Genomic DNA, 20,216 nt, shown 5'->3' with positions numbered 1-20,216 from the left:
GAATGCGGGCCCCTTTTGGTTCCTGCTCCTGTGCCCTACTCTCTCCTCTAGCCAAACCTAGACCCTGAGGCCTCCATTCATGTGGAGCCACCTCCTTCCAGGCCTTCATCTAGTGCCTCACACCAACTGAGAACCAGAGGCTAGGTCTACCTGTGTGATCTGCCTTAATGGACCATCCACTCCCCTTCCGCTGAGACCAGAGGACTCCTTTGCTCTATCTTCCATCTGTCCTGGTCTATTTCATTCTCTATGAAGGCTGCCCACTCCCCGACTGCAGCCTCCCGAGTTTTCTGCTCTACTTTATGCTCATCTTCCAGAATTAATCCTGCTACTGGCCAGTTGTTCATTTCCAACCACTCTGCCTGACTCCTCATTGATGGGCCTGCTTCTGCCAAGTACCTATCTCAGCAGATATGTCTCATCTGTTGGTTGGTCCTTCCTCCACTTAAGAAAAATCTAGCAAATGAACACTATCAAAATATAATATATAGCATTCAATACTCAATATTCCTATTTGGGAAAGAGGCAGGCTACAACTTTCAATTCATCTTTACTTTCTACAGACAAAACATTACTTTGAATGTTAAGAAATGAGTATTTTTTATCACTTTAAAAATCACTGAGGAATTTGGGAGTATTGTAATAATTCTGTTATGGGCATTGAGTCAGAGGTCTCTAAAGTAATAAAATGATAAAAAATGGAAGTCGTAGAAACACGAAAATAGAGGCTGGAGAGATGGCTCAGAGGTTAAGAGCATTGGCTGCTCTTCCAAAGGTCCTGAGTTCAATTCCCAGCAACCACATGGTGGCTTACAACCATCTATAATGGGGTCTGGTGCCCTCTTCTGGCCTGCAGGCAGACACACAGACAGAATATTGTATACATAATAAATAAATAAAATGTTAAAAAAAGAAACATGAAAATATATTAAAAGCAGCTAAGCATTATTCACTTATTAGACATAACACGAAAATGTGCACGTTCATCAGTAGACATGTCACATTTCTAGTTAAAAGTACCCAGTAGAGGTTAGTAATAATTAACAATCAGCTTTCTTTCTCCTACTTAAATACTTTACAACAGAATAGCAAGAAAGTCTGCCTCAAACTAGCCAGGCAAATAATTATGGGGGTAGGTTCCTGCTTTCTCAGTAGTTTCTTTTGGTTTCATATCAAGAAAGAAATTAAAATAAAAGTTAAGATAAACTTGTAATAAACTAAGTCTTATGTTATTTTTGAGACTACCATACAATGTTACTCAGAAAAGAAAAAAAAAACCCAAACTGCTTTTGGAATTTTAATTACAGGTTAAATAATTACTATTTTTGCTTTTGTGAAACAACACTTACTTTGAACTTCCATTGTCTGAAAATAGGGCCTGCTAACTCTTCTTTGTCTGCTGTGAATGTAGGCTTGTAGGAATACTCATTCTTGATGATTCGTTTTTTATTATTTTTGTTTATGTGTATGTATGTGTAATGTCATGTGTGTGAGTGTAGCGTGTGTGTGTGTGTGTGTGTACGCGCGCGCCCAAGATCAGAGCCCCTGGTGAGGGAGTTACAGGAGGTTGTGAGTCACTTGATGTGGGGGATGGGAACTGAACTCAGGTCCTCTGAAAGAGCAGCAAAGGTTCTTACCTGCTGAGCTATCATTCTATGAATTCATTCTTTATTCCTAACATCCTTATATTTTAGTGTTTATGACCCTAAGATTGAATACAGCATGCACCTTGCATTCAGAGACCAGTAAATACACTATGAACTTTCCTTTATCCTAATTTATTTTCTTTCTAAAAATTTTATTTTAGATTTTTTAATTTTATGTGTATGTATGTTTGTGTCCAGTACCTGGGACCCTAAGAGGTCAGAAGTGGGTATCCAATCCCCTGGAACTGGAGTACAGGCTCTTGTGAACTATCACATGGATTCTGGAATAGGACTCAGGAGAGCAGCAGGTGCTCTTGACCACTGAGCCATCTCTCCAGCTCCTTCATCTTACTTTCATTCTACCAACCTAGAGTTTCTTTTTACAGACAGATATTATGGAAATATTATAGTCTAGGTAATGAAAAAAAGTCACAGTTTCATACTGTAAAACACCAGTATATACTTTTGAAGGCTTAAGCCAATTTTTGCTATCTACCTTAAATACAGTAAACAAAAATAAAATTCAATACTACTTAAAACAGAGACTGTTGTCACTCCAGGATAACAAAATTCAGACAGCCGGAAAAAGACTTTGAATAGGTAGCAGGATCCAGTGATCCAGTCCTGTGCTCTATGAAGCTTAACCGCCCTTACTAGCCAGCAACCACTTGTTTGCCATTCCCACCCACGTTTACATAGTGATCTGGGAGTCACTATTGATTCTGGGATGACACCTTCACACGCCCACAGCAACTGCACAGCTGAGATCGCCCGTGATCAGAATATGCAGATTAAGTTAGGATGAAACCAGGATTTAAAAACAAAACAACAACCGCTGGTGGGCCTGCCTCAACCCGAAACCTGTTCCACAGTGTGCTGGAGGGCAGAGCACCGGGAAAGCAGTCACTCGGCTGTACCTGGCATTCTGTGACACATTTCCAAACTACTGAAATGAAGTCTAAATCTAACTCCATGGTGATTGCAACAAATTCAGTTGAAAGTAAATGAATCATAGGTAAATAAACAAGTTAGGTGTTACATATCTTGATATTTCCTTTAAAAACTAGACTTTAAAATTAAGGCAAGACTAAAAAGCTCAGCAATTTAGTTTATGTGGTTGTATGATATTCTAGCACAGTGGTTCTCAACTTGTGGGTCACAACCCCTTTGGGAGTCACACAACGTCTCTATGGGTGTCACATTATCAGATATTTACATTATGATTCATAACAGTAGCAAAGTTGCAGTTATGAAGTAGCAATGAAAATAATTTTATTGTTACAGGGTCATAACACTGGGAAGGTTGAGAACCACTATTCTAGATATTTTAGAGGCCTTTGAAGTGGGAGGGTAGGAAAGATATGCAATAAGGAGGACTTGGTTCTAAATCCCAGTCGGGTGGTTCACACAGAGAAGATAAGGCAGTTCACCTAACTTCTGTCCTGAAGTCTGTTAGCTTGATCTGCTGCTATTAATGGTTGTTATTCTGGACCTGCAAATGCTAGAAACAACTCCGAGATCCATAAACTTGCTGAGTATTTAGTTTATTGTTTCACTACTCCCCCCAAAAATGAGCTAGCAGAATCTAAGGCTTCTTCAGAATGCTGGGGACTGTATGCACACACACATGTGTGCACGTGCTCTCTCTCACACACGCATGCACATATGCATGCACATATGTGCACACACACCGGTCTCTGTGTGCCAGGACTGAGCCTAGGACCTTGTGCATGCTAACAATATGGTGTGTGCCTGGTTTTTGTTCTGCTTTGTTTTGTTTTTACTTAGGTTACATACTGCCTAAGCATCAAGCAGTTTTGAACCTAAATTCTGAGTCTAAAATAAAAATATCTCATCCTAGTCTTTTCAATTATATGAAACAGTAAAAGCAATATCCCCAGCACCACAAAAAGTGTGGTAGTACATGGTCTTGGAACTCCAGAGGTAAAGGTAGGAGGATCAAAATTCAAAGTTATCTTCAGCTGCGTAGTAAACTCCTGGCTAATCTGAAATATATGAGACTGTCTCAAAGAAAAGAAAAAAAAAGAAAAGGAAAATGGGCAAATAAACCCAACAGTACCTTAACTCACCTTTATGCCCTATAGTGTACCAAAATAAGACAAAAAGATAAATAAATACCTCAGATAGAAAGGTGACAAAGGTCGTTCATCTTCCTGTGAGCTAAAAGAAAAACAAATGGTGAATTAACACGATATCTATTAAAAACACATGTAAATTTCATGAAAATTCTGTTCTACTTGTCACAAATTGTGGCATATTACCGCTGATCTTGCAATGGATTCAAATTAACAAAACCTTCTCCCTGGGATCTAGCCAGCCTAAATTAGTTCTTCAAAGAAGCCAGCCCATGGATGTATTCTCAGATAAGCCTAAATCAGAAGTAATTTATATCACATTTCAAGAGGCAGCTTTTTACTATATTGTCCAACAAGTTTATCCAAATACTCATATATTACACACAACCCCTACAAATTATTGCAGACACAATTATTTTAACAAAGCTAATTGCAAAAGTAAAATTAGCGATGAACTATTTCTGTGAAGCCGTGGGCTACTGCAAGAGTGAGTTCCTCACAGTGAAAAGCTTGTCTCTTTAGGCAAATCTTATGCCATTTCTTCTTCCAGAGCTACTCTGCTAAGTAGAACCTGATATGGATACCAGGGACAGATGTAAAGGAAATTCTCAGCACAGTTCAAGCTCCTTAAACAAATGGAAATAAGAGGAAGCTTAATGTAAAGGTATTTAATTTTTTAAATGTAAAACACATGCAAGAATTTTCCTTAACATGTTTTCTTCTAATAAACTGCCTTTTATTATAAAAGCATAAATTGAGTCTCTCCTTGTTTTTTTCTTCAGCATCATTCATGAAAATGCAAATGCTGAATTCAACTGGCAATATTGACCTGGAAGTCAACAAGATTTTACTACAGGGATGTACTCTCTCTCTCTCTCTCTCTCTCTCTCTCTCTCTCTCTCTCTCTCTCTCTCTCTCTCTCTCTCTCTTTCTCTCTCTCTCTTTCTCTCTCCTTTCTTTCTCTCTCCACCTTACCCCCCCACACTTGTCCTAAGAGTTGAAAAAAAAGTTACATTCCAACTAGAATAGGGTGTGTACAATTTGACACATTATTTTCAATCTCCTTCGATGTTTGGTCATTTTAATCTTGTTCAGCTGTTCTATTGCCAGTGTTGTCAACAATACTGCTGTTCATATAGCATCTTCATGCTTTATGTACACATGCATACACACACAGGCATAATTTAGCTGTATACCTTCTTCCCACATGAGGGGCGATGGGTTGTTTCATTGCAGAATAATGTGGATGGGCTAAGGGCAAAGCTGGTACCACTCAGCTGGAATGTTTAAGAGTTAGAGGTGACCACGTCTGGGAATAATCAGGTTGGCTGCACTGAAGCTATCTGGAGCAGTGTTTTTACAGGGAGGTAACCTCACACAAGAACCTTACATGTTTGACTTCAAACTCTTTCTAGAAAACATTTGACAAAACAGTTGCCTTTGCTCTCTAATCAAGGACTTTGTATCAAAGAGACATTGTGGTCCAAATTGTGCCAGCAAAGCTACCAGTATACACTTGTAGTGACTTGAAGTTACAGGAGAGCAATATTGCCTTGTGTTGTGATGTGAGGGTATAACTCTTTCTTAGATCAGAACTCCTTAACGCTCACACGAAACAAGGCACAGTGAATTAACATGTTTAACATAATGTATCGTGTGGGCATTAAATTAGCCAGATATTTTTTAAGTGCTAAGAGTTTGAAGGCATGTCCAACCTCTTGACAAGTTCTTCTGACACTGTCACCTCTAAAGTTCCCATGAGAAGCAGGCAATGGATTTAAAGTATCAATCCCAGAAAAGCTCCTTATTATGTAAGTTTGTGATTTTGTTTCGAGCCATCTCCAGAGCTGAGCTGGGCCACATTTCTAGATGGTACGGAGCTCAGCACAAGGTTGGCCCTGCGCCTTCCACCAATGTTCTTGTTGATGAGTGCTACACTTCTTTGTAGGAAACAGAAGCAGTCTCCCACATAAATGGAATAAACTACTTATTGCCTTTGGATCCTCCTAAAGACTGTACCTGAACTTGGACTTTGCTCTCATTTATCCAGAAAAACAGGCACAAAGTGGGAACAGAACCCATCCAGGCAATGATAACAGGTGATAGAAACTGGACAGGTAGGACAGAGACTCCAGAGCAGCAGGGCAGAGAATGCTTTGGTGGGGCATGTGGATGCTAGTTCCTGGCTCTTTGTCTTTTTTCCTTGGCAGAAACTGTGCATGAGAATGCCAGTGAATCAGGACTCATGGCTGGGCCACCTGGACCGACTAGCCCATCCTCTCCCTATGCCTCAGCCCACTGTGTGCTGTAAGTTCTTTAAAAAGATCCCCAGAACTGGCAGCTTGATTGCATCCCACCGCAGGGACCCTGCTGCTACACAGGAGCTCTGTCTGCACTCTCTCTTAAGAGAATGTAGACCAAACTTCTCTCTAAAACTTACCCTCTGAGGTTCTCAAAGTTCATTCTTTGAATTCTCTAGACAAGAACATGAAAGTCACTGGCTTGGGGTCACTTTGGTGGCCATTCTACTTTTTGGGACCCTGACCTATGAGAAAGGCCCTGATGTCCTCAAAGACACCCCAATATTCCCATATCACTAACGTTGGCCAGTGGTGAGTACAATGGATTTTTACACCTGACACTGTCTTGGTTGTTTATTGACTTCTAAAGGATTTTTATAGTTTGTCATGGGTCAGGGATATGGCACAGTTGTTTGAATGTCTGCCTAGCACTGGGGTTAAAGATGTGGGCCACCATGACAGTCTTGATGGAAATACAAGTTTTGATCATAAGCAAACATCTCTTCAGGTAGTGTTGGCACAAAGTAAATTCATCAATGAGGCACAAAATCAGAAACTGTAAGTTTAGACTGTCATTTTGATCAGGTTTAAGTGTTATAAAAGAGAAAAAGAAAACACGGAGATTTAAATAAAATGAAACAAACTTTATATATTACATTTTATGGATAAATAGTATTCAGCATAATGCAATCCATTTATAGAACAAAATATATGAAAAGAAAATGAGGGTAAATAAATCAAATTGGATAAATACTGGACATAGTTCTTCTTTTTCTGTTCTTAAAAGTTGTATGATTTTTGACAAAGATGTGCAATACAAACAACTAAAGCACTGATTTTAAATGAATTAAAGCAGTTAACTTTAAAGAACAGTTAGCTACTGCTGTGGGATATTCGTTCGCACTGACACTCTGAGACTGCTAATAAAGTTAACCTAACTGACTGGAATTAACCATAGAGGTACCGAGGACCCAGCGAGCCAGGAGAGATGCATAAGAAATAGTAGGGAGGGACTTGGAGATTTTGAGGACTTTTTCAATCTGGGAAACATAGAGAGGCAAGTCAGCTGATTATTCCTCTGTTCTTTGGCCCTATCAGGTTTTCACCCCAATATCTGACTCCCAAGTTTCTATTAATAGTAGAAAAATTTAGATAAACATTTCAAGCTACCCTGATTTTTGAAGTCACTTTAAGTTAAAAAAATAATAAAAAAAACCATCCAGGATTGTTCTTTTTAACAGCACTGTGAAAAATGAACTCTTTCACAAAACTAACAGTTCAGAATGGGAAACACTAGAAAAGACAATCATTTCTATACAGTTGTCAAAACAAATATACTTTTGTTCCTGGCCCCAAACTATTTAAATTCTTGATGAATGTGTATCTTGACAATCTTGGTCATGTCTAATGATACTGAATGACTTCACTTACATTCTAAATTAAGTATAATCCTTTGCCTGAATTCTAAACTTGGAATTCTGATTCACTTTCAAGTTGAAAGACCAAGCACAGTCACCACTGTGGATGAAGGAGAGAGCTGAGCTGTGTGTGAGGTGGTGCTAGTGGCAGACAGACAGTTTGGGACTCAATTGCTTTTCTTTTGCTGTTCATGTAACACAAGGGGATGCTCACTGCCCGCCCTCAGGTATAAGGTGTTGCAGTCTCCAAAACAACTGCTTGTGGGAAGAATGTTTAGCATAGACCCCAGACAACTGAAGTGTCAGTAACTGAGGAATCAGGTGTAAGCAGGCCCTTCTGAACTCTCCTAAAACACTCAGCATGGATGAATCATAGGCATAAACAACACCTACCCTGGGGATCGCTTCATGAGCTTTGGAACCACAGAACGGGATGCCTGTCTAGATCACTGGACAGCAAGCTAACTAGGACCAGAAAAAGCATGGTGCTTTATGTGAAAACAAAACAAACAAACAAACAAACCAAACACCAGAAACCGAAACAAACAAACAAATAAACAAACAAAAAAACAAATACTGATGGGAAAATTCCCAGAATAAGTTGCTCAATACATCTCCACATTGCCATTCCATTCAGTGTCTTTTCCAATGTTCTCACAAACAATCCAATTAATTCTACTTTCTAATCCCTTAAGGGGGCTGATTACTAAAAAAAAATCCCATAATTTTCATATTTATCTTCATTCTTTAAATGTAATTTCAATGAAGTTAAAATAGGAGATATTTAAAGTGTTTCTTGGATACTGAAAAATAGGCAATGCTAAAAATTGTGTTCCACTCTTTCTAGAAATGAGGGAAACCATCTGTGAGGTCTTAAAAAAGAAAAAAAGCAAAAGGCGAAAAGAGGAAGTGAGCAGGCGAAAGCAGAGAGCTAAGCGAATCTCTGAGGACTCAGATTTCCCATCCACTTGGCATTGTACAAAGTGCCCGCCTACATTCTCTGTGAAGACAGGAAGGAAGTGAAGCTGGTTCCTTGCGCCCTGTCCTGAAGTGCTGTACTTTACCTGAGTGGCCTAAGTCGGTCCTCGCTCGGGCACTGACCACAGACAGGCCATGACAGCTGGACCTTGAGGCACCCTGTGTTGTTCTGATGTTTAGGTTTTGCTGTTGTTCCCATTTAATAACAGAAAACAACAAAAAAGGCACATAAATCTCTATGCTTTCTGGAAAATGAGTGTACAAGTTTTCAATCAGTTCATAGCTAAATGTTTGTGGTTGTAATTTGAGGAGCTATTTACAATTCCTTCTTATAAGCCCAAGCAGCAGTTTTACAGTTTTTCTCCTGTGTTTGTTACTAAGAATGCTACACACAGCCCATAGAAACACAAATTACCTTCCTTTAAGAGGAATTGTCTTTCTCCAACCAAAGAAGAAATGCAAACATGGGAGAGCTTAACCAGCCTGAAAGGTGTTACTTGTCTAATAAAATTGAGAGACAAATGACTTTCCAAGGTTTAAGGAAAGCCTATCGACTTTCTTTCTTTCTTTCTTTCTTTCTTTCTTTCTTTTTTTTTGTTTTTTTATCGTCTTTCTTATATTAGTATGCTTTTTTTTTGTCGGAGGCGGAGGAGTCTTATTACTTTTACTTCTTCTTCCTCTTCCTCTTCCTCCTCTTCTCTACTTCTCTTTCATCCCCCCTCCTCCCCATCCTTCTTTCTTGCCCCATGTCTCTCTCCCTCCCTCTCTTTCTCTCTCTCTGGTGGTGCACCCTCTGAACCTAGAGCCTGAGTGCCTAATGTTGGCAAGGACTCTGCCACTTAGCTAAGCCAAGGCATATATACCAGTTTCTTTATTGTGGGTGCAAATCTTTAACCGACTTTTAGGTGTGCATGTAAATCATTGCCTGGCAAATACACAGAGAAGTTCAATGCCCCTGAACTTCAGGATGGGACCATGTTTAGAAACTAGGCCTTTAGGAGGCAATCAAGTTGAAACGTAGCCACTGAGGCTTGAGTCAGTGTGACTGTGTCACCATGGAAAACGGAAACTTGAATAGAGATACTCGAGCACTTGGGGGCATGGTGTGTTGTTTCAGAACCTAGTTCACACTACTGCCTCACTCCTGCAGAGAGGCTGGGCAGCAAACCCCAGGTCTGCAGAGATGATGGAACCTGAGATAACACATTTCTGCCCTTCTAAGCTCCTGGGGTGGCAGCACTTGGCACTTAAAAAAAATTTTTTTTACATCAGTCCTCACAAACTTATATACTGATTGAAATGCTCGCTAGTTTTGTTTGCTTGTTTGTTTTCAAATTCTTCTGAATCTGAACATTCCCAACCTTGCAAAAGGATATGCTCTTGAGACAAGGTCAGCTGTTGCCAGGGATCATCAGACACTGGATTTCATTTCCAGGCAAGACTCTCACTCTGTTGAACTACGTTTCCTGCGACTACATAATCACATACAAACACTACCACAAATGTCATCATATTGTTCTTATGTTGCTTGGATATTTTCCATTCTGATGTGCTGTATAACTGTTGTATAAATATAAAATAGATATACACAAAATGAGGGTCCTAACTTGTGAACACCGGCAGGCTATGGCAGAGAGTATAGAAACAGAGTTCTAAAATGCTGTGGTCCCATGTATACTGTGTGATGACCTCAGGGAAGGCTCCTGAGTTGAGGTCTGCTCATGAAGAAAGTCATCTTCTTTGCCAAAAAAGACAAACAAAAAACAACCCTCCCCAACAGCCATTTGTTGACTGACTCTATGGAGGGAGAGGAAAACCACAAAAAAACTGGTCCAGCTATGCCTGGTGGCGGACATAATGGCATAGTTGTGGAAGGCAAGGGAACTGACAGAATGCCTCCGAGTCTCCTGGATAGCCTGCCCTGACTACACGGGCAACTGTCAGGAGTGTTTCTCAGGAGTCTGAAAGGAGACCCGCTGCATGCTTCTTAGGAACTTCTTACCCAACGACCGCAACATTCTTAATAACCTATACTGTCGTCTATATTCAGGCTGGAAAGTGACTTAGTTGGTAGGAGAGCTTGCTAGCATGTACAAAACACCTCTGGGTTCAGCCCCCAAACTTGTAAAAAGCCAGGTGTGCTGGCACATGCCTTCAATCCCACGACTGGGGAAAGTGGAGACGGGAGGACCAGCAGTTCAAGACTTCTTCTATACAATGAGTTTGAGGCCAGCTTGGGCAACATAGGGCTTTGTGTTTAAAAAAAAAAATCAAAGAACTATTTATTATTTTTATAAGAAACGAAGAATCAATCGTCTCATTCTATTCCAAGTGCACCCACACACTCTGTTCAGCTCTGGCTGTGTGGTAAACAGCTTGCAATGTCTAAGAAACTGGGTGTTTTGACGCTAGCTGCAGGTGATGGAAGGGAGAGTGGAAGTCTTCTCCAGGAGTGGGGAAGTAAAAGTTGCTCTTCTATTTCCTTTGCATCCCTTCTTCTGGTTAGAAGGTATGCAAGCCTCTGCCACCTGCTAACTGGTTGGACACTGTGTTTTCTCCTAGACTTGTTTAGAAGCCACAGCGCAAGAGGAGCGCTCACACTCGCTACAGCATTTAGATCGCATTAACAAGCCAAGTGTTCTCTTCAAAGTTGATCCTTTTCCCCATCTTTGGTCTGGCACCAAACTCCATGCCAAGCCCCTCCACGTCTCTTGCATCCAGCCCTTCCAGGTTCACAGCGACACTCTTCCATAGTGGCAATACTCAGTCCCTGCTGGGCACGACTGTTTGCCTATTCTGCTTTCCCACTGCATTTGTCGTCAGTTCAAAAGCTGATTCATCAAGTCCCTCCTGCCTCAGCCCTCTGTGCTTCTGCAATAAACTTTTCTTGGTGGACTCTGTAACCCTCTGCTTTTGCACACATTGCTTTCCCTTCCCACTCCACACCTCTCTCTGCTTGGGAAATGCTTTGAGCCTTATCTCAAGGGCCATTTAATCTGGGGAGGCTTTACCAGATTAAGGGAACTGTTCCTTCAGCTCCAGGTTCTCACACCCTGGTCACAGCTGTATAAGAGTCGGGCGCCCAAGCTTGTGTCACTACAGGGATGTGTTTTTGTCTAGCTGTCCGGACACCTAGCTAGGTACCTAATTCAGTGGTTGGGCCCAGCAAACACCTGTTGAATAGAAACAACATCAAAACTTTGCCGAGTATTCACACAATGCTTTAGTTACCTATTTTTAAGATGTACACTACCATTTGTGAGATCAATTTAGACAACCAGAACATGTGTAGGAATCCGTATGCTGATTATTTTCAATGACCTTGTTCTTTTCTACTCAAAAGTTAATGGGATTACCACTAGAGTCTGGGTTTTCTACCATACTTACTGAAGGAAAAGAAAATAATATCTTTTCTCTGACTGCACGATTAGAGGCAGGAGTCCTCTCAGTACACCTGCAGTGTAAATAGTACTCTGTGGTGTGTGCAGTACCCAGAAGAGGATATGTTCAGGCAAAGCGTTGTTTGAGTATGGCCTCACCAATGTTTGTTCTGGCTTGAGAACAGGAAAAGAAAGCTATTTGACCTCACTGGAAATCCAAAGGTTGTTTGAAACTTAAAAAAAATCTTGGTTTATTTTAAACTTATTTAAACTTATTGCATTAGTCATTAAGTAAAATATACTCAAGTCTAGTCACTAAAACAGATTAACAGGTAGATATCCTCAGAGGGGAGAAGGAAAGAAGAGGAACTAACTCCTAACTCCTTCCAACATTTACTATAGTTACAGAATTTCAATGAACTTCTAAGGGAGTTTTCCTTTATAGGTATATAATATCCCACATGGTAAACTCTGCATGTAGTTTTGGGGACAATGATATAAGTGCAGCGGCACTGCCAATCATCCTCTCCCTATCCTCTCCCACTGCGGCTCCCTCCTGGGGAGGACTGTCCAGGTAGCAGCCTCTGCTGTGATTCTGTAGTGGGAGGGGTTTTAGGGTGGTGAGCTGCTCTGGGAGTGTGGGTTCCGCACTCACCTGCATGGGTGCTCATTTTTGAAAGACTTCCCTAGAACTCCTGACATGTGCCCACGAAGCACAGGCAGTATGATGGCAACCCTCCCAGAACTCACAGGCAGGGATAGGCAACTACTGCCAACTGAAAGTTTCCCGCAGGCCAAGCTTTTGGGCTAAGAGTTTATACACATTGTCCTCTTCACTCCCCAGACATCTTCAGAGGAAAGAATGAGCGATTGGATCTTTCAGGCGAGATAAAAATGTCCAAGGAGGGCTAATTAGCTGTGAAGGCAAGATGCTGCCAGCGTAGTCTGTCTCTAACCCTTGGTCTTCGCAGCACTGTGTACTCTGCTAGGTTTGGTGAGATTTGTGAGATAAGCCACGCTGAATGCCAAGGGCCACATAGCCATTGTAGGGAAAAGAGGATGGCTAGAAGCAGAACTACTCACAGGATGATGAGATAATGTGCTTTGGAAGCCCAGGGAAGCAACGTGGTGATGTGATGGTGAATACTGAGTAAAGTAGGCAGCTGTGACCTGGGACAGTAGTACCCATGGGAGAGGGGCACCTGTGCTTTTTTTTTAAAAATTGATTTTATTGAGCTATACATTTTTTCTCTGCTCCCCTCCCTGCCTCTCCTTTCCGCTTCAACCCTCTCTCATGGTCCCTATGCTCCCAATTACCTGTGCTTTTTTTTAAGTGAAGGAAATGAAAGTAAGTAAAAGTCATTTACAAAACACCACAGTGTGTGGTCTGTGCAGTATGTGAGTGTGTGTGTGAGTGTATGAGTGGTCTGCATAGTATGTGGGTATATGAGTGTGTGAGTGGTTTGTGCAGTGAGTGAGTGTGTTCGTTGTCTGTTTGTGCAGTGTGTGAGTGGTCTGTGCAGTATGTGAATGTGTGAGTGATCTATGAAGTGTGTGAATGTGTTAGTTAGTTGTTTGTGCAGTGTGGTCTGTTCTGGCCAGAGGCGGGCTTTAATTTTGTTTCAGGGTTATTTTCAACTTGATAGAGCAGCAATACTCGGTTGCCTCTTTGCTTTGTTGACTGCCTTTGCCATTTGTGTTGCGCTTTTAGCTCTGTTCATGTGATGGGATTTGAGCAAATCTACCTGGGCCTTCAAGTTAGTTCTTGGAGTCAAGTTTCCTGAGTTTTGTTCTTATATCTGATCCTTTCTAAACCGAGCCCTTAGGAGTCTTAGTTCCACTTAACACTCAACCCTTCACGCTCTCTATTTCTATTTAATTACATAGATACTTTCATATAAAAACAGTCTTCTGAGGCTTCCATCTGTCTTGATTGTTAACTACAGTTATAGTTCACCATGTCCACTGTCCCCACCCCCACATCTTTCTCAAGCTGAGACTAAACAACTTGGCTTTGGGAAGATTTGCTGAGAAGTGGTTGTTTTTGTCCCTGGGATCCAGGATTCAATGGTTTGGCAATAACAGTTATAAATCTGTACTTGAAACAGACTGGTTTTAGAGTGCAATCGCAAGGTGACAATGTGGAATTTGGAAGGAATATTAAATTTGAAGACAGACAGGCAAATCCATACCAGAAAAACACATAGCTCAAGAGAGTGACTTAAAACTTTTAAAGCGTATGGACCTATCTTGGTCCCAGTAAGGTCCATCTGCCAGTTTTTCCTCATAAAATGAGTGCAGTAATCTCCTCCAGGGCATCCCCATCAGGCTGTGCACTCTGAAAACAATTCATACAGTTTGGAATTAGGAATCCTGTTTTGGGGTGTTTATTGAGGAGAATGAATGAAGCCCGAATGTAGCACAGCTCCTGTGAGTCTCCTGGATTGCCCGTGTTAATAGCACAGCTTCTCTCTCAACACAAAGCAGGTGCTGCTGTACTAGGAATGAGAGTCTAAGTGCCCCCCATTAAACACAATGAAGCAGAAATAATCCCAAATGGCAGGCCATAATCACCTTTAACACAGAAGGAACTAGAAGACAATTTCAAATTTTGATAAGCATATAAAATAATACTTTTGTTTTTCCTAAATCAACAGTTATAACAGTTGTAGGAAATAAACTAAAAACAACTTCCTTATTTGTCAGGTAAAATATCAGAGTATTCTAGTAGAAGTAACTTTCCAAATTGCTATATATGTATAGAGCAATTAACTGAATACATTATTTGCAAAATTTTGGCATAAGAATATTTTTATCATTTGTAATGGAAACCCTTCGAAATTATGTGAAGAACAGAGTTCTGATGTTTCTACCAATATTGCCTATGGTCTCCAATTTAAGTGTTTAATGAGCACTTACTTCATGCCTACCTAGGGAATCAATCTCTGGCCACATACATACTTTCGATCTCTGGTATAAGTGAGTGTCTATCCCACAGACTTCCATGTTTTTGGGAATAAAAGGAGCAGAACACTTCCCTTTATTTTGGCTAGTGAGTTTCTCTTTTGGATAATAACAGCTCCCCCCCATCTGTGCCGTTAATCCCCCCTCACGCCATGATTATCAACTTTGTGTATAAATGGCATTTCTTTAGATATATGGGTAGGGATTTTGCATGTGTTTTTATGTACTTGACTAGGCAACTATTTTGTTTCCAGGAGTTTGAGCTTAGTCACATGAGAAATGAAAGAGATTTGGACAATTCCTAAGCATCTCTTTGGCTCTAAAGTAGAGACCATATTTTCAGAATTCCCCAAAGCTATTTCTGGATATGACTAAAATTTACTATACAAGTGTATAAGACTGCAAAAGTAGCAAAAATAGATATATAAATAAAGTTAAAAGTAAGTATTTAAATATTAGGATGAAAAGGAGGAAAGGTCCATGAACTAAAGAATGGATTACCAAAGTATGATCTAGCTATCCATCAGCCATGCCCTGCTTTAACGCGAGTGCTGAGGGAGCTAACTTAGGTCCTTCTGCTGGCACAAGTAGCAGCACGGGACGCCAAACACCTCCACCTTCTCAGTCTCCGGGACACAAAGTATCCTTGCTTTAGTTCATATCACTTTTTTTTCTTTGTATTTTTGAGAAAAGGTAAAAAGTTCTCACTATTACCTTGGTTGCCTTGGAGATCACTATGTAGACCAGCTGGCCTCGAACCCACAGAGATCTCTACCTCCTAAATTCTGGGATTAAAGGTGTGAAGCCTGACTGAATTATCTTCTTTACATGAGCAACTGCAGACATCTCTGCTCTACGGGCAAGGAAAGCACTACACAGAGAAAACAGAGTCCACAGAGGTCTCATTTCCTTTTAAGTTTGTCACTTTCAAATAAACTCCATATTGTCAATAAGAGATAAATTCAGAAACACAACCCACAGAGGCCTGAAGGGAGATAGCTTTTAACTCCTTATATTGTGCTGGCAGGCATCAGGTCCACGAGCAGCAGAGGGCCCTCTAACACCACAAAGCAGCTCAGGAGTACCGGTGTCCATATGGCCTAGGCTTTCACCAGTGACCACAGATGTCATCCCATTGTCAATGGTGAGGTGTTTGCTGAAGGCCAACATTTCCAGGTCAGCTGAATTCCTCTGATGGGAAGTGTCAGCGAAATTTTAGATAATGAACCTTCAGTACCTGCTAACTAATCATGTGGCTTTAAGTCTTCTTTGAAGTCCACTGAATTTGAAATTATTACCTGCATCGCCATCACATAATTAATATTCAAGAATATATATTAGCTATTATCATTTTCTGGATGAAGCGATGAAAAAGAGGTTTATATAGACACTATCAGCTTCTGATTCTCACCTAGTAAATAAACACAGACACAAACTGGGTGTTTTCTGGAGCATGGAGACGCCAGTACATTTAAGAGAGGAAGCTAAATTAATCACTAGCCCCCATAGCTTTGTCTTCGACATCGTCCATTGTGGAGATGAGCTGAGCTAGGGGCTACTGGAAAGGGAGTCTAGCAACTCAAAGCAGTGCTCTCACGACAAAGCCTGTGCATCCTGGTCTGCTACCGTAGGTCTAGCTGCAGACATATCTCTGCAGAGATCCTCACTTGCAGGGTCACACGCCACAGGGAAAGCAATATCAATACACCGTGAAACACACAGAGCTGAGTCGTCAGCTGAACTGGGATCCAATAAAACGCAGCCTCCTTAGTCACCAAAGGTGAAAATCTTCCTTTCTTTTCAATGCTTAACACAGTTCTTCACTTTAATCCCCCTTTAGATTATTCCAGGGACTCTATTCAGAGGCAGAAAGGCTATAAAGTGAGCTCTTTTATTGCGAACTGTAAGAATTATGCAAATATTTTAGAAGTTTTACACATAACTGGGGAAGAGGTTGCAGAGGAGAGGGTTACAGTTAGCAGCTTACAATCACCTGTAACTCCAGCTCCAGGGATGCTGATGCCCTTTTCTGACCTCTAAAGACACAGGCAGACCTCCTCCCTGACACGATTCAAATAGAAATGAAATCTTTAAAACATAAAAAATGTGAGGCAACTTGATCACTTGGGAGTATCTAAGAAGACTCCACCTCTAATTTAAGTCATTTGGAAGAAACTGTAAGGGATGCACAGCTCACAAAGAGATAGAACTTCAACGGGAAGCCGCTGCTAAGCCTTCGCTGACGCCCGTGTGGAAAGTTCACAGACACCAGAAGACTGGAAAGAAGACCAAGGTGTTTAAACTCACTCTTTCTTTTTGTGTGCAATCTCATCCCAGCTGTAGACTAGCAGTAACAAAATACCTTCCACACCTCAGCACAGCATGTGAAGGAAGGAAGGCTAAAAAGTCATCTGTGCAAATTATAAGTTAGACAGGCATCGCAGAACATGTGTGCGCTCTAATAACAACAGCCACATAGATGAGGTTTAATATAACACAGGGTAAAGCGCATCCATCTGGGTGCATCTGTTATTACCCTAATCACGGTGTGTATTATAGAATTCACCACATGGCACTGCGATTGTCTGGTGATGCTTCGGCATCCTTACTGCTGTGGGACAGCAGAACTTGTGTCTTAATTACCTCACGATCACTGGCAGGGCAGTAGTGTTTGAACAGAGAGAAAACATTAAACAGTGTTGTAAGTTTTCTTTGAACAGGCAAAACTGAAAAGAATACCTCTCATAAGGCCACGATATTAAAAATGCTATGTGGCAATGTTGGGCAGTATAGTGTTAGATTACTGCATGGACCAGCTGTCAATAGCTTTTTACAAGCTATAATCATTAACTAGAATTTACACCAGTATTTTCAATGCAAATATTCAGCATGAATTTCTTTACTTGTTATTTAAAGCTAATCCTTTACCTATTTATCTCGTCAGTTTCTAGCACTCTGGTACGATGAAACATTGCACAATTCTACAAACTGTCTCCTTTGGGCAGACTGAGGGTGGGATCCTCAGCCATGCTTAGCATTTCTGTAAGAAGCATGGAGTATAACATCCAAAGATGATGGGCTGGGAGCGGAAGGAACACTGCAGGAGCACAAGGGTGTCTGTGTAAACGCTTAGGCTCACCAGGGACCTTTGTGCAGAAAGCCTCGTCTTATACCTGCTCATCGTCTCCAGGAAGCTTATAATCAAAAGCAGAAATAAACTGAAAGTGAAGACTGCCCAGAGATCAGTCAAACCAAACCTCTGAGCTTGGAAGTGGTGGGGGGACCCTGACTGCACAGGGAGCTGCTGTGTAGTGACTGGAGGACAAAAGTCATGACTCAGCATTCTACAATGCAAAATTAGATAGCACTTGGTTCACATAGTGACCAACAATGTAAAATTATTTTCAGGAAATCACATTGCTCTTCTTGGTTTTCATAGCAGGCATTCTATTAGCAAGCAGCTGCAACAGGGTTTAGTAATAACCAACATTTTTTTTTTTTTTTAAAATCTAAAACACAACCTGTGTAGAACTCTTGAGGACTGACATTATCGTAAAGACAAAAGTTCCCAACTCTGAAACTGGACATCATTAAAATTCCAAAAAGTAGAATTAGTTTTGTTCTCTTAGAAACTTCAAGCATGTGGACTTTGCCACCAAATTAATATAGAATCCTAGAATCCTCTATCCAGTACTTCCTTCTACATTAAAGTATTACTTCTCTGGAGAGGAACTCTGAGCACCACACCAAGTTTCTAATGCAGTGGACATATCAGGAGAGCAAAAGAAAAACAGCCATACCAGCTCTCCCCACAGTCAGTCCATAGAAACCTTCTTACCACAAAATGAAAAAGTTTTCATCATATTTCTGATGTTAAAGCACGATCAAAATATGTGTAGCATGGTTTTCTAGAGAAAAAATTTAATTGTCCAGATTTTCTTTTTAATAAATTCTCCTTATTATCTGATTTCTGAAACTATCGTTTACATAGGAAATTGTAAATGAGGCATTTATAGGAAGTTGAATGTTCCTGTACATAAAGTAATCGCAATTAAAATGTGACCATTTGATTAATAAAAGCGAGTTTGTAAACCATGAACTGTGACCTTGAAGAACTCAGACTTTCTGTGGGGTCAGGGCTCAGGCATCACTGTGGTACTTTCCACTAACACTCCAGGACACAGCACCCCTGTCTACTTCACCAGCAGTGTGCTCGCTAACAGGCAGGGCTGTTTACTCCGTGGGACCCAGAGACTCCTCATTACTCCCCAGCAGCAGGGCCAGAACCCTGTATTCAACCACTCTTACACAGCGCTTTTCCCCCAGCGTCATTTGGGTTATGAGTCTACCTAGAATTATTCAAGGAGAGACACTGTCCTCAACGATTATCCCCATGATTATAATATACGTGAAGAGAGAAAGTCCTTACCTAGAGAACAGATCATCAGATCCAGCTAGTGAGCCCACTGAAGTGTTCTAACAGTCTAGAGACCTGAGAAGCCTGCTCAGTTCTGATGCAAACCTGCTTTGCTTCGAGTTTCAGAGGTATTAGCTTAAATACACTTCCATTAAGAGAAGGATATAACTGAACTCAGCAACCACACGCAGCTGGACAGAAGTGTCAGTGAAAGAGCAGTGCGTTCTTTAAATGTTTCTGTCTGGTCTAAGGAAAAAGCACTGTGAAGAACAGACCGCAAGGTTTGCAGCCTGTTACAAATGATGCCGAGCACTGGCCAAGTACTGTGGTACACTGCCCAGAAAATAGCAAACAGCATAAGCAGCGAACACTACCTTCGAAGCGGCATGATTTCACACGCCATCCTCGTGTGCGAATCTGCACGGGATCCCCCAATGTCTTCCAGCCAAGCCCGGTGTGCAGGACCCGCGGAGCACACAACCTGCTGCAGCTGACGCTGCCTCTCCACCTCCAGCTGCAGGCAAGGATATTTATCGGCTGCCTCCACATTTACACTGCAGTCCACTTTGACCTTTTGTTCCAGCGAAGCAGCTGAAACCCGGAGCCAATCAGAGGAGGAGCAGCGGAGTGTGAAAGGCTGCTCCTCCTCTGGCGGCTCCTCCCGCTCGGCTCCTCCTGCTCCTCCTCCTGTCCCCACCCCGCACGGCTCAGCTCGATCCTCAGTGGGCTTGGCAAGCCCCTGTAACCTGAAACTTTTCCTCTGAGCGGATTCAGACAAGCCTGTCAGTCTGTGAAGAACAACCAATAACTGCAGCGGAGCCCAGTCTTCTGTGGCTCAACTGCAAGAAGGACAGCAAGGAAATGCATTGTCAAGGACAGACAGCGTCTCTAGATGAAGCATTTTCGTGGCCCAGGGGAAGATTTGAAATAGACCTTAAAAAATTAAAATTAAAAATTTTACCCAAGTACTAGCCAAGAAGGCAAGGCATAAGAGGTTTCCAGAAGGAAGGCTTACCT

General features: G+C 41.4%; 1 protein-coding gene across 1 annotated transcript in view; it reads right to left on the bottom strand.

The window, feature by feature from the left end:
- Window positions 1–19,802, bottom strand: part of Fam13a (family with sequence similarity 13 member A) — a 91,541-nt gene extending 71,739 nt beyond the window's left edge. Inside the window, exons 1-2 of the mRNA XM_038318568.1 lie at window positions 19,574–19,802; window positions 3,786–3,827 (exon numbers count right to left, since the gene is read on the bottom strand). Of these exons, the coding sequence (XP_038174496.1) occupies window positions 3,786–3,827; window positions 19,574–19,602 (71 nt within the window). The 5' untranslated portion in view covers window positions 19,603–19,802. The remainder of the gene's footprint in view (window positions 1–3,785; window positions 3,828–19,573) is intronic.
- Between the last annotated feature and the right edge of the window lie 414 nt (window positions 19,803–20,216).

Source organism: Arvicola amphibius, chromosome 2 (assembly GCF_903992535.2).
Source record: "Arvicola amphibius chromosome 2, mArvAmp1.2, whole genome shotgun sequence".
NCBI classification, from domain to species: Eukaryota; Metazoa; Chordata; class Mammalia; order Rodentia; family Cricetidae; genus Arvicola; species Arvicola amphibius.
This window is presented reverse-complemented; position numbering and strand designations above follow the sequence as displayed.